At 53.2% G+C, this 15,803-nt stretch overlaps 1 protein-coding gene across 1 annotated transcript in view; it reads left to right on the top strand.

Annotated features, from left to right (window-relative positions):
- The first annotated feature begins 2,997 nt into the window (after nucleotides 1-2,997).
- SLC35F5 (solute carrier family 35 member F5) overlaps nucleotides 2,998-15,803 on the top strand; it is a 51,888-nt gene continuing 39,082 nt past the window's right edge. The window contains exons 1-5 of the mRNA XM_082261970.1: nucleotides 2,998-3,055; nucleotides 8,325-8,465; nucleotides 8,774-8,917; nucleotides 9,922-9,984; nucleotides 12,494-12,578. Of these exons, the coding sequence (XP_082118096.1) occupies nucleotides 8,349-8,465; nucleotides 8,774-8,917; nucleotides 9,922-9,984; nucleotides 12,494-12,578 (409 nt within the window). The 5' untranslated portion in view covers nucleotides 2,998-3,055; nucleotides 8,325-8,348. The remainder of the gene's footprint in view (nucleotides 3,056-8,324; nucleotides 8,466-8,773; nucleotides 8,918-9,921; nucleotides 9,985-12,493; nucleotides 12,579-15,803) is intronic.

Here is a 15,803-nt window from a genome sequence, read left to right on the forward strand (position 1 = left end):
CACCTTCTCACCCTGGGCCCCTGGATCTGCCTCAGGTGTGGGCAGAGGTCTTGCACCCTCTGTCCAGTTGTCAGCGCTTCAGCTGTAGAAGTTTCTTGTAACTCCACAGATGGTGCTGGCAGGAAATCCCATCTCCCTGTCAGTGGTGTAGGAGACAGGTCGGCTGCCTCTTCTCTCTGGGAGGCTGAAGCTGCTGTTGGTGTTGGGCAGAGCTCAGTGATGTTAGGCCCTGATGCCAGCTGTTCTGCAGGGAAGTAAACTGAAAAGTCAGTGGCCTTACACACATCTTCCTGGGTCACCAATTGTTGCAGGCAGAGGTCAGCAGCGCTAGGCCTGGATCTCCGCTCTTCTGCTGTAGGCTCACTGGGAGGTTCCTCCTCATCAGAAAAGTCTATTAAATCCCCAGTCTCTGGAATTGCTGGAAGTCCAGGGCATGGGCTGGTGGCATGCAGGCCCAGTGCCAACACGTTGGCAGGAGACTTATCACCCATTTCATCCTCTGGTGGAAAGTCCATTAAATCTGTGATCGGTGGTTGGGGAATGAAGATGGCTTCCTCTTCTCCCATACCTTTATCCAGTGGCTGGACAGATGTATTCCTCCATCCAATCTCATCCTGTGCAGAAACACGTTCATCCAGGTGAGTCGGCACTGCATCCGCCATAAGACCTCCGCATCCAAGAGCATGGGTGGAGGTGAGCAAAGCCACTATTACTGTGCCACATTGCTGACTCTTCAGTCAGGATTTCTGGACTGTCAGCTGCTACTTCTGGGTATTCCCAGGCAAGGGGAGCCCAGACCCGGCGCTGAGCAGAGTCTAGCAGCCGTCTGTAGGCGATCTCCAGCTCCCATTCCTGATTGGCCAGAAATTCCAAATTTTCCAGTGCCCAGAGCACTTCCAAGATGTTCAGGATCTCTTCTCTGTAATCCTCAATTTCCTCCAACCGCCACTCCAAATCACTCCCAAAGTCGGGGTTCTTGGACAGCCTCTCTAATAACAGCCCCAGGCCGCCGTAGCAAAAGCCTTCCATTGGGCCGTCGTCCGCTGTCCATGGGCACACTTGGGTTACCAGAGGAGGGCTCTGTAGCTCTCATCCAACCGCATCTCCACCTGGACCAGCCTGCTTAACTCGGCTTTCCATTCCTTGTGCCGTTGTCCCCCCAAAAATACCATTCGATCTTCATACTGGGACCAGTACCTTTCCTGGAAGGAGGGGAGGATTTTTCCCTGGTGTCGCTGCTCACGGGCTAGCGCTTCCTTCCAGAGTTCCCAGTGGACAGAATCATACCATCCTAGCAGGACCTTCTCTGACACCGGTCCCCTGTGCTGAGGACCTTCTCTGACACCGGTCCCCTGTGCTGAGGACCTTCTCTGACACCGGTCCCCTGTGCTGAGGACCTTCTCTGACACCGGTCCCCTGTGCTGAGGACCTTCTCTGACACCGGTCCCCTGTGCTGAGGACCTTCTCTGACACCGGTCCCCTGTGCTGAGGACCTTCTCTGACACCGGTCCCCTGTGCTGTATCCGCATCTCTCGCAACCTCCTTCCGAATTCCTCTTCCATGGCGGCTGATATCTGTACCTCTCCTCTTCTGCTATCCGGACCTTGGATCCCGGTGGAGTTTTGGATGTTCCAGACTGCAGGAAGCATCCCACCGCTTGCCACCAATGTAACGGAACCTCAGACCCACACTGTACTTGTGGCCTTCCATCAGTATACGGCTTCCTCCCAAGTTATGAACATAGATATCAGATTTTCTCAGCCGCCCCCATACAAAGCTAGCCGACAACTTGGCTTGTACTGGAATCTTCTCCTTTTATTGAACAGTTTCTCACTCAATTTATACACACATGATCAGATTACCCCATCAGTTCAGGGGTTGCCTGATTACATTATCATATGCAGATGAAATTGTATACAGAAATAGAATTACCATCTCTAAAGAACAACCAACACAAACAGTATACTATTTCCACTCAGCAACTAACAGAGGACAATGACTCAATCCACCTGAGCCAATTAAGTAACGGACGACCGTCCTCGAGCTCCTGGAGTACAATACACATTATCCTATTCTCAGTGTCCATTAAGTACCTGTCTTTCACTCCCAGTACCATCACATCCCCAACTTCCACCCCCCCCCATCCTCTCTTTAACTTCAACCCCCCCCCATCCTCCTCTTCTCCCCAACTTCCACCCCCCATCCTCCTCTTCTCCCCATTTTCTGTCCCTCCCTTTGGGGTGTTCTGTCCCTGGTTAACCCCAGCTGGTGCCATGTTCTGCCCCATTTTTCCATCCCCCCCACCCCACCCACGGTGTTTTGTCCCAACCCAACTCCAACCCCCCCCCCCCCCCCCCTGTATTTTGTCCTATGGCCCCACCACTCAGGGCACAGCTCATGTGTCCCCCTCTGTGTTTTCTCCTAGGACTGCGCTGCCGAGTTCAGGAAGTTCTTCTCCCTCACCGAAATGCTGGAGGAGGCCATCCGATGGAGCTAATAAGTGAGTACCTTCCTATATACTGCTAGGGGGGGGCGCCATCCTGGAAGGGAGGATATGCAGGATGTGTGTTCACAATTCCCATGACTTTCACCAAACGTTCGCTGCTGGAGAACCATTTACTGTCCTATAAAACGCATCAACCCAGAAGATTCATCTGCAGGGAATGTTTTCTAAACGCCACATTCACTGCGTTACAAATATGTCCCTAAGGGGAAGAGACTGTCAGAGCAGAGCAGCGGTCCCTGTGTCAGGCGATATCGCTGTGTAGACCTCCTGACCCAAAGATGATGATCTGTGCAATGAGGTTCATAGACGGACTTCACAGAATCCGCCCACTCTGCACTGCATCCAATCACACGTCACTAAATATCAATGGGGGAGATGGGATTTTCTGATCCAGGCTGACTGACCTATAAAGAGCGATCTGGTGTCCCGATTGTACCCCCCTCAGCCATGTGTTCTCTTATATTGTCCCAGAGATCTCCCTGGAGGTGACAAGACATGTGACGGTATAGAGGGCGGACGCTGAGTGCACGGGACGCCGCCTGTGAATGGGTACGTTCCTTCTTACTGAACTCTGTGACCAAGGTTGGTGAGTATGACGATCGTTTCTTGTTTCCTGAACCACCGACCCGGGTATGGTCCCTACATTTCATATTGGGAATGTCTAAAATATCTACTACTCCACCCAACACTGCCCTCCCCACAGGTCTTCCTCCCATCTACTACTCCACCCAACACTGCCCTTCCCACAGGTCCTCCTCCATCTACTACTCCACCCAACACTGCCCTTCCCACAGGTCCTCCTCCATCTACTACTTCACCCAACACTGCCCTTCCCACAGGTCCTCCTCCATCTACTACTCCACCCAACACTGCCCTCCCCACAGGTCCTCCTCCATCTACTACTCCACCCAACACTGCCCTTCCCACAGGTCCTCCTCCATCTACTACTTCACCCAACACTGCCCTTCCCACAGGTCCTCCTCCATCTACTACTCCACCCAACACTGCCCTCCCCACAGGTCTTCCTCCCATCTACTACTCCACCCAACACTGCCCTTCCCACAGGTCCTCCTCCATCTACTACTCCACCCAACACTGCCCTCCCCACAGGTCTTCCTCCCATCTACTACTCCACCCAACACTGCCCTCCCCACAGGTCCTCCTACATCTACTACTCCACCCAACACTGCCCTCCCCACAGGTCCTTATCCATCTACTACTCCACCCAACACTGCCCTCCCCACAGGTCCTCCTCCATCTACTACTCCACCCAACACTGCCCTCCCCACAGGTCTTCCTCCCATCTACTACTCCACCCAACACTGCCCTCCCCACAGGTCCTCCTCCATCTACTACTCCACCCAACACTGCCCTCCCCACAGGTCTTCCTCCCATCTACTACTCCACCCAACACTGCCCTCCCCACAGGTCGTCCATCTACTACTCCACCCAACACTGCCCTTCCCACAGGTCCTTATCCATCTACTACTCCACCCAACACTGCCCTCCCCACAGGTCCTCCTCCATCTACTACTCCACCCAACACTGCCCTCCCCACAGGTCTTCCTCCCATCTACTACTCCACCCAACACTGCCCTTCCCACAGGTCCTCCTCCATCTACTACTCCACCCAACACTGCCCTTCCCACAGGTCCTTATCCATCTACTACTCCACCCAACACTGCCCTCCCCACAGGTCGTCCATCTACTACTCCACCCAACACTGCCCTTCCCACAGGTCCTTATCCATCTACTACTCCACCCAACACTGCCCTCCCCACAGGTCGTCCATCTACTACTCCACCCAACACTGCCCTCCCCACAGGTCCTCCTCCATCTACTACTCCACCCAACACTGCCCTCCCCACAGGTCTTCCTCCCATCTACTACTCCACCCAACACTGCCCTCCCCACAGGTCCTCCTACATCTACTACTCCACCCAACACTGCCCTCCCCACAGGTCCTTATCCATCTACTACTCCACCCAACACTGCCCTCCCCACAGGTCCTCCTCCATCTACTACTCCACCCAACACTGCCCTCCCCACAGGTCTTCCTCCCATCTACTACTCCACCCAACACTGCCCTCCCCACAGGTCCTCCTCCATCTACTACTCCACCCAACACTGCCCTCCCCACAGGTCTTCCTCCCATCTACTACTCCACCCAACACTGCCCTCCCCACAGGTCGTCCATCTACTACTCCACCCAACACTGCCCTTCCCACAGGTCCTTATCCATCTACTACTCCACCCAACACTGCCCTCCCCACAGGTCCTCCTCCATCTACTACTCCACCCAACACTGCCCTCCCCACAGGTCTTCCTCCCATCTACTACTCCACCCAACACTGCCCTTCCCACAGGTCCTCCTCCATCTACTACTCCACCCAACACTGCCCTTCCCACAGGTCCTTATCCATCTACTACTCCACCCAACACTGCCCTCCCCACAGGTCGTCCATCTACTACTCCACCCAACACTGCCCTTCCCACAGGTCCTTATCCATCTACTACTCCACCCAACACTGCCCTCCCCACAGGTCGTCCATCTACTACTCCACCCAACACTGCCCTCCCCACAGGTCGTCCATCTACTACTCCACCCAACACTGCCCTCCCCACAGGTCGTCCATCTACTACTCCACCCAACACTGCCCTTCCCACAGGTCCTCCTCCATCTACTACTCCACCCAACACTGCCCTCCCCACAGGTCCTTAGCCATCTACTACTCCACCCAACACTGCCCTCCCCACAGGTCCTCCTACATCTACTACTCCACCCAACACTGCCCTCCCCACAGGTCCTTATCCATCTACTACTCCACCCAACACTGCCCTCCCCACAGGTCCTCCTCCATCTACTACTCCACCCAACACTGCCCTCCCCACAGGTCCTTATCCATCTACTACTCCACCCAAAACTGCCCTCCCCACAGGTCCTCCTCCATCTACTACTCCACCCAACACTGCCCTTCCCACAGGTCCTCCTCCATCTACTACTCCACCCAACACTGCCCTTCCCACAGGTCCTCCATCTACTACTCCACCCAACACTGCCCTCCCCACAGGTCCTCCTCCATCTACTACTCCACCCAACACTGCCCTTCCCACAGGTCCTTATCCATCTACTACTCCACCCAACACTGCCCTCCCCACAGGTCCTTATCCATCTACTACTCCACCCAACACTGCTTTCCCACAGGTCCTCATCCATCTACTACTCCACCCAACACTGCTTTCCCACAGGTCCTCCTCCATCTACTACTCCACCCAACACTGCCCTCCCCACAGGTCCTTATCCATCTACTACTCCACCCAACACTGCCCTCCCCACAGGTCTTCCTCCATCTACTATTCCACCCAACACTGCCCTTCCCACAGGTCTTCCTCCATCTACTACTCCACCCAACACTGCCCTTCCCAGTGGTCTTCCTTCATCTACTACTCCACCCAACACTGCCCTCCCCACAGGTCCTTATCCATCTACTACTCCGCCCAACACTGCTTTCCCACAGGTCCTACTCCATCTACTACTCCACCCAACACTGCCCTTCCCATAGGTCAGTGATGGCGAACCTTGGCACCCCAGATGTTTTGGAACTACATTTCCAATGATGCTCAGCTACACTGCAGAGTGTTTAAGCATCATGGGAAATGTAGTTCCAAAACATCTGGGGTGCCAAGGTTTGCCATAACTGCCATAGGTCCTCATCCATCTACTACTCCACCCAGCACTGCCCTACCTACAGGTCCTCCATCTACTACTCCACCCAACACTGCCCTCCCTACAGGTCCTCCATGTACTACTCCACCCAACACTGCCCTCCCTACAGGTCCTCCATCTACTACTCCTCTGAACACAACCATCTTCACAGGTCCTCCTCCATCTACTACTCCACCCAAAACTACCCTACCCAGAGGTCCTCCTGCATCTACTACTCCACCCAACACTACCCTCCCTACGGGTCCTCCTCTATCTGATACTACCCTCCCTACAGGTCCTCCTCCACCCAACACTACCCTCAACACAAATCCTCCTTCACCCAACACTACCCTCCCCATTGGTCCTCTATCTACTACTCCACCCAACACTATCCTCCCTACGGGTCCTCCTCCACCCAACACTACCCTCAACACAAATCCTCCTTCACCCAACACTACCCTCCCCACTGGTCCTCTATCTACTACTCCACCCAACACTGCCCTCCCTACAAGTCCTCATCCATTTACTACTCCACCCAACACCATCTTTCTCACTGGTTGTCCTCCTCTATCTACTACTCTACTCGACACTACCATCTTCACAGGTCCTCCTCCACCCAACACTACCCTCCCCACAGGTCCTCCTCCACCCAACACTACCCTCCCCACAGGTCCTCCACCCAACACTACTCTTCCCGCAGGTTCTCCTCCATCTACTTCTCCTCCCCACAGGTCCTCCTCCATCTACTTCTTCACCAACGCTACCCTCCCCACAGGTCCTCCTCCATCTACTTCTTCACCAACGCTACCCTCCCCACAGGTTGACAATGCTGCTTTCCAAGGGTGGCTACGTTGTTTCTTTATAGATGGAGCGGAGAAGTGAGGATTGGAAAGTTGCAATGAAAAATGTTATAGGAATGGGGTGGCACCACAGTGAGCCAAAAATCTCCCATCTTAGTGCCTGGTCTGTCCCTGGTAACACACACTGATTGGATGATCCAGCGCCTGGATCTCCTCCCTCAGTGCCGATCTGTGTCCTGTGTATAATCCCTGGTAACGCACACCATGATTGGACGATTCCCTGCCCGGATCTTCCGCCTCAATGCCGGGGTTGGTCAGTTTGTGTAGTGTGTGAGATGGGTGGCAGTTGATGGGCGGTCTAGGTTGGTCGGAGTTTGTATAAAGTGGGATGGGGGGCAGTTGATGAGCGGTCGGGGTTGGGTCAGTGTTTGTATAGTGTGAGATGGGTGGCATTTGGTGGGCGGTCAGTGTTTGTATAGTGTGGGATGGGTGGCAGTTGGTGGGCGGTCGGGGTTTGGATAGTGTGGGATGGGTGGCAGTTGATGGGCGTTCGGGGTTTGAATAGTGTGGGATGGGTGGCAGTTGGTGGGCGGTCGGGGTTGGTTATTGTTTGTATAGTGTGTGATGGGTGGCATTTGGTGGGCGGTCAGGGTTTGTATATGTTAGTATAGTGTGGGATGGGTGGCAGTTGGTGTGCGGTCGGGGTTGGTCAGTGTTTGGATAGTGTGGGATGGGTGGCAGTTGGTTTGCGGTTGGGGTTGGTCAGTGTTTGGATAGTGTGGGAGGGGTGGCAGTTGGTGGGCGGTCAGGGTTGGTCAGGGTTTGTATAGTGTGATATGGGTGGCAGTTGGTGGGCGGTCGGGGTTGCGATAGTGTGTGAGATGGGTGGCAGTTGATGGGCGGTCGCGGTTTGTATAGTGTGGGATGGGTGGCAGTTGGTGGGCGGTCGGGGGTTGGGTCAGTGTTAGTATAGTGTGGGATGGGTGGCAGTTGGTGGGCGGTCGGGGTTCGGATAGTGTGGGATGGGTGGCAGTTGGTGGGCGGTCAGGATTGGTCAGTGTTTGGATAGTGTGGGAGGGGTGGCAGTTGGTGGGCGGTCAGGGTTTGTATAGTGTGATATGGGTGGCAGTTGGTGGGCGGTCGGGGTTTGGATAGTGTGATATGGGTGGCAGTTGGTGGGCGGTCGGAGTTGCGATAGTGTGGGATGGGTGGCAGTTGGTGGGCGGTCGGGGTTTGGATAGTGTGGGATGGGTGGCAGTTGGTGGGCGGTCAGGGTTGCACATGGTTATTGATTGTATGTTTTTGTTGTCAGGTGTCTTTCGGTCAGGACGGTGGAATGAATCGAGTGGTCGGTTCTGGCAATACGAGTCCTCAGCGGAGGCGTCTGGTGTTGGGGATTCTCCTCCTCATCCTGGTGGACATCATCTGGGTGGCCTCATCTGAACTGACCTCAGTGAGTGATGGATTGGGATTGGTCAGCTTACCCGGCTTATACCCATCCGGCCACCAAACCTGGCTACTATACCCGACCAGCCTATACCTGCCTATCGTACCCAACCTATATCCTAAACCTTCCCACTATACCCAGCTGGCCGCTACACCTCGTCTTTACCTAGTCTAAACCTGGCCACCACACCTGACCAGTCTAATCCTGGCTACCATACCTGACCAGCCACCGCACCCAACCTATAGCTGACAGGTGTGAGGAAGGTGGGCGGGGTTTGGGTTACGCTGACCTCTCACGGCTCTTCTCTCTTTCAGTACATATTTCAGGAGTTCAATAAACCGTTTTTCAGCACCTTTGCGAAGACCTCCATGTTTGTTTTGTATCTTCTCGGTTTTATTGTGTGGCGTCCGTGGAGACAGCAATGTACGAAGGATCTGCGGGGGAAACGCACGACATTGGTGAGTGTGACCCTCCCCCCATCACCGTCTACAACTACAGAGCGCACATGGAGCTAACACAGAATAAACTGGGTGTATGATATCTATAGACTGACCCCCCCCCCCCCCCCCCCATCACCGTCTACAACTACAGAGCACACAGAGCTAGCACAGTGTATCATTACTAAGCTGAACAATGATGTCACGTGTAATTGGCGGGTGGTGATGTCACGTGTAATTGGCGGGCGGTGATGTCACGTGTAATTGGCGGGCGGTGATGTCACATGTAATTGGCGGGCGGTGATGTCACGTGTAATTGGCGGGCGGTGATGTCACATGTAATTGGCGGGCGGTGATGTCACATGTAATTGGCGGGCGGTGATGTCACGTGTAATTGGCGGGCGGTGATGTCACGTGTAATTGGCGGGCGGTGATGTCACATGTAATTGGCGGGCGGTGATGTCACATGTAATTGGCGGGCGGTGATGTCACATGTAATTGGCGGGCGGTGATGTCACATGTAATTGGCGGGCGGTGATGTCACGTGTAATTGGTGGGCGGAGAATTGGTGGGCGGTGATGTCACGTGTAATTGGCGGGCGGTGATGTCACGTGTAATTGGCGGGCGGTGATGTCACGTGTAATTGGCGGGCGGTGATGTCACATGTAATTGGCGGGCGGTGATGTCACATGTAATTGGCGGGCGGTGATGTCACATGTAATTGGCGGGCGGTGATGTCACATGTAATTGGCGGGCGGTGATGTCACATGTAATTGGCGGGCGGTGATGTCACATGTAATTGGCGGGCGGTGATGTCACATGTAATTGGCGGGCGGTGATGTCACATGTAATTGGCGGGCGGTGATGTCACGTGTAATTGGTGGGCGGTGAATTGGTGGGCGGTGATGTCACGTGTAATTGGCGGGCGGTGATGTCACGTGTAATTGGTGGGCGGTGAATTGGTGGGCGGTGATGTCATGTGTAATTGGCGGGCGGTGATGTCATGTCTGTTATTTTCTCCTCAGTTTGCGGATGCTGAAAGCTATTTTGCTGCGTGTGCCTTGGAGAGCGCGGCGAGCCACACCCTGGTAAGTAGGAGGAGTCTGTTCACCATTATCTTTAGTAGGAGGAGTCTGTTCACCATTATCTCTATTCTTCTTCTCATTATTCCTGCACTCTGCAATATGGGACAGCAAAATCTCTGATTTACACTCCGCCTGCCAACCGAGTGCCAGTCCTACCAAGAGAGAGAGCGAGTCCCTGTATATACAAAGCAAAGTCACCCCCCCCCCCCCCCCCCCATAGGCAGGGCGTGTGCAGTGTACGGCGTTGACCTCTCCTTATAGATCAGATGTGTACATAGAATATATAGGGGTGACGCTCTCTGTACAGCAGGGGGGCTCTTCCAACCTTGTGGTAACAGTTTTTTGGTTTGGCAAAGACCGTCTTCTGTTGCCGCCCCCCCCCCCCCCCCCCCGGGACAAGGCCAGCTTCATAAAGATATGGTGTGACCAGTTTGGTCTGGAGGATCTCCAGTGTCCTATACACAGGCCTGACCTCACCCCTAATGATCACCTGACCTCACCCCTACTGATCGCCTGACCTCACCCCTACTGATCGCCTGACCTCACCCCTACTGATCGCCTGACCTCACCCCTACTGATCGCCTGACCTCACCCCTACTGATCGCCTGATCTCATCCCTTACTGATCGCCTGACCTCACCCCTACTGATCACCTGACCTCATCCTTTACTGATCGCCTGACCTCACCCCTACTGATCGCCTGACCTCATCCCCTACTGATCGCCTGACCTCACCCCTACTGATCACCTGACCTCACCCCTACTGATCGCCTGACCTCATCCTTTACTGATCGCCTGACCTCACCCCTACTGATCGCCTGACCTCATCCTTTACTGATCGCCTGACCTCACCCCTACTGATCGCCTGACCTCATCCCCTACTGATCGCCTGACCTCACCCCTACTGATCACCTGACCTCACCCCTACTGATCGCCTGACCTCATCCCTACTGATCACCTGACCTCACCCCTACTGATCGCCTGACCTCATCCCCTACTGATCGCCTGACCTCACCCCTACTGATCACCTGACCTCACCCCTACTGATCGCCTGACCTCATCCCTACTGATCACCTGACCTCACCCCTACTAATCGCCTGACCTCACCCCTACTGATCACCTGACCTCACCCCTACTAATCGCCTGACCTCACCCCTACTGATCACCTGACCTCACCCCTACTAATCGCCTGACCTCACCCCTACTGATCACCTGACCTCACCCCTACTGATCGCCTGACCTCATCCCTACTGATCACCTGACCTCACCCCTACTGATCACCTGACCTCATCCTTTACTGATCGCCTGACCTCACCCCTACTGATCGCCTGACCTCATCCTTTACTGATCGCCTGACCTCACCCCTACTGATCGCCTGACCTCATCCCCTACTGATCGCCTGACCTCACCCCTACTGATCACCTGACCTCACCCCTACTGATCGCCTGACCTCATCCCTACTGATCACCTGACCTCACCCCTACTGATCGCCTGACCTCATCCCCTACTGATCGCCTGACCTCACCCCTACCGATCACCTGACCTCATCCCTACTGATCACCTGACCTCACCCCTACTGATCGCCTGACCTCACCCCTACTGATCGCCTGACCTCACCCCTACTGATCGCCTGACCTCACCCCTACTGATCGCCTGACCTCACCCCTACTGATCGCCTGACCTCACCCCTACTGATCACCTGACCTCATCCCCTACTGATCACCTGACCTCACCCCTACTGATCACCTGACCTCACCCCCTACTGATCACCTGACCTCACCCCTACTGATCGCCTGACCTCACCCCTACTGATCGCCTGACCTCACCCCTACTGATCGCCTGACCTCACCCCTACTGATCGCCTGACCTCACCGCTACGGATCGCCTGACCTCACCGCTACGGATCGCCTGACCTCACCGCTACGGATCGCCTGACCTCACCGCTACGGATCGCCTGACCTCACCCCTACTGATCGCCTGACCTCACCGCTACGGATCGCCTGACCTCACCGCTACGGATCGCCTGACCTCACCGCTACGGATCGCCTGACCTCACCGCTACTGATCGCCTGACCTCACCGCTACTGATCGCCTGACCTCACCCCTACTGATCACCTTTGGGATGAATCTCTGATGATTTGCCCGGTCTTCTCATGCAACATCCGGACCTGACCTCACAAGTGGTAAATTCCCACAAATAACCCTTTCACCCCCTGAGTGGGGGACGTTGTGGCTGCAAAGTGACAGAAACTCCATAGTAATATCCGTAATATTCATAATGGTGGGGTGGTTGGGGGGACGCAACTCTTTGTTCCTATGGTGTTCGGAGGAAGGGGCTTTAGGTGTAACTTTTATCCTTCTCTCTGTGTGTGGGAAGATTTCCTCCCTCTGCAGTGCAGAGTCCTAACCTGGACCTTGTAAGACATCGGACTGTTCGTTCTGCTCTATGGCTTCTAATGACCGGACGCCATGGAAAACGACTCTCCTAAGAATAATTTGTGTCTTTCCTTCCAGAGTGAGCCGCTGTACGTCCCCGTCAGGTTCCATGACCTGCAGAATGAGAAGGTGTCCGCGTCTAAAAGTGCGAGTGAGGCGAAAGGTAAGCTGGTCGTGTCACGTGTTCCCCGTATGTGACCGATATATTACTGTCTGTACTGGGACTGCTTGTGTCCGGTGTGTGTGTGTGTGTGTGTGTGTGTGTGTGTGTGTGTGTGTGTATATGTATGTGTATATATATAAATAAACACACAGTGCCTTGCGAAAGTATTCGGCCCCCTTGAACTTTGTGACCTTTTGCCACATTTCAGGCTTCAAACATAAAGATATAAAACTGTAATTTTTTGTGAAGAATCAACAACAAGTGGGACACAATCATGAAGTGGAACGAAATTTATTGGATATTTCAAACTTTTTTAACAAATAAAAAAATTGGGCGTGCAAAATTATTCAGCCCCCTTACTTTCAGTGCAGCAAACTCTCTCCAGAAGTTCAGTGAGGATCTCTGAATGATCCAATGTTGACCTAAATGACTAATGATGATAAATAGAATCCACCTGTGTGTAATCAAGTCTCCATATAAATGCACCTGCACTGTGATAGTCTCAGAGGTCCGTTTAAAGCGCAGAGAGCATCATGAAGAACAAGGAACACACCAGGCAGGTCCGAGATACTGTTGTGGAGAAGTTTAAAGCCGGATTTGGATACAAAAAGATTTCCCAAGCTTTAAACATCCCAAGGAGCACATGGAAGGAGTATCAGACCACTGCAAATCTACGAAGACCTGGCCGTCCCTCTAAACTTTCAGCTCATACAAGGAGAAGACTGATCAGAGATGCAGCCAAGAGGCCCATGATCACTCTGGATGAACTGCAGAGATCTACAGCTGAGGTGGGAGACTCTGTCCATAGGACAACAATCAGTCGTATACTGCACAAATCTGCCCTTTATGGAAGAGTGGCAAGAAGAAAGACATTTCTTAAAGATATCCATAAAAAGTGTCGTTTAAAGTTTGCCACAAGCCACCTGGGAGACACCAAACATGTGGAAGAAGGAGCTCTGCTCAGAGGAAACCAAAATCAAACTTTTTGGCAACAATGCAAAACGTTATGTTTGGCGTAAAAGCAACACAGCTCATCACCCTGAACACACCATCCCCACTGTGAAACATGGTGGTTGCAGCATCATGGTTTGGGCCTGCTTTTCTTCAGCAGGGACAGGGAAGATGGTTAAAATTGATGGGAAGATGGATGGAGCCAAATACAGGACCATTCTGGAAGAAAACCTGATGGAGTCTGCAAAAGACCTGAGACTGGGACGGAGATTTGTCTTCCAACAAGACAATGATCCAAAACATAAAGCAAAATCTACAATGGAATGGTTCACAAATAAACATATCCAGGTGTTAAGGCCCATACACACGTGCAGATTGTGTGCCGAAAAGATTCGGCCAACGACCGATCGGCCGATTGTAGGCTTGTTAGTATGATGCTTCCGACAGCACACTTTCGGCCGAACAGAATCTGTTGTGCAAGCATTAAAATTTTTGTATGCCGACACCAGAACGGCCGATTGTTCGCCAGTCAGTATAGATTTCGGCCCGACAGACAGCAGATTTGCAATACTGGGCATGCTCAGAAAAGACAAAACACAGGGAAAGTTAACCATCACATGACATCACTTCTGCAGTCGGCTGCTGTTGGCCGACAAAATTCATGTGCAGTCTTTTGCAGTTTTCAACAGACACGACAGCCCTGGACAAAAGACGGCCGATCGTTCGGCCGACGATCGGTACGTGTGTACGGGGCTTTAGAATGGCCAAGTCAAAGTCCAGACCTGAATCCAATCGAGAATCTGTGAAAAGAACTGAAAACTGCTGTTCACAAACGCTTTCCATCCAACCTCACTGAGCTCCAGCTGTTTTGCAAGGAGGAATGGGCAAAAATTTCAGTCTCTCGATGTGCAAAACTGATAGAGACATACCCCAAGCCACTTACAGCTGTAATCGCACAAAGTATTAACTTAAGGGGGCTGAATAATTTTGCACGCCCAATTTTTCAGTTTATTATTTGTTAAAGTTTGAAATATCCAATAAATTTCGTTCCACTTCATGATTGTGTCCCACTTGTTGATTCTTCACAAAAAAATTACAGTTTTATATCTTTATGTTTGAAGCCTGAAATGTGGCAAAAGGTCGCAAACTTCAAGGGGGCCGAATACTTTTGCAATGCACTGTGTGTGTATGTATGTATGTATGTATGTGTGATATATATATATATTACTACGACCCATGAGACAATGGATTGTGGTTTGCTGTCTGTACTGGGACTGGTACCAGGACATGCATGGCGCTAACCTTCTAAATGTCAGCCTTCTACTTCCAAATACTTTGCTGGCTGGCGTGCCGCATCCTCCACCAGTTCTGATATTCTGGAGTTCCAAATTACCAGCCAGGCGATTTTATAAAGCGGAGAGTCTTTTATTTTCCCAAAACCACGAACAAAAATTGAGCTTTTCTTCATCGTACAAAAACCGTCTATAATCTCCGGAGCAAAGGAAAACGTTGGCTTGTAAGACGTGTCCCTGACAGGGCTGTAATGTCCCCACTTCAGGGAATTCACAGAGAAGGTCGGCACAGCCAACATATTCTCAGCAATGAACCGCAGACTGCTTTTCCTCACCCGTCCTGCTCCACATCACCCCTCACCTGTCCTGCTCCACATCACCCCTCACCTGTCCTGCCCCACATCACCCCTCACCTGTCCTGCCCCACATCACCCCTCACCTGTCCTGCCCCACATCGCTCCTCACCTGTCCTGCCCCACATCGCTCCTCACCTGTCCTGCGCCACATCGCTCCTCACCTGTCCTGCCCTACATCACCCCTCACCTGTCCTGCCCCACATCACCCCTCACCTGTCCTGCGCCACATCGCTCCTCACCCGTCCTGCCCCACATCACCCCTCACCTGTCCTGCCCCACATCACTCCTCACCTGTCCTGCCCCACATCACCCCTCACCTGTCCTGCCCCACATCACCCCTCACCTGTCCTGCCCCACATCACCCCTCACCTGTCCTGCACCACATCACCCCTCACCTGTCCTGCCCCACATCACCCCTCGCCTGTCCTACACCACATCACCCTTGACCTGTCCTACACCACATCACCCTTGACCTGTCCTGCCCCACGTCACTCCTCACCTGTCCTGCCCCACATCACCCCTCACCTGTCTTGCCCCACATCACCCCTCACCTGTCTTGCCCCACATCACCCCTCACCTGTCTTGCCCCACATCACCCCTCACCTGTCTTGCCCCACATCACCCTC

Source organism: Pelophylax lessonae (assembly GCF_965119305.1).
Source record: "Pelophylax lessonae genome assembly, chromosome: 6".
Lineage (NCBI taxonomy): Eukaryota > Metazoa > Chordata > Amphibia > Anura > Ranidae > Pelophylax > Pelophylax lessonae.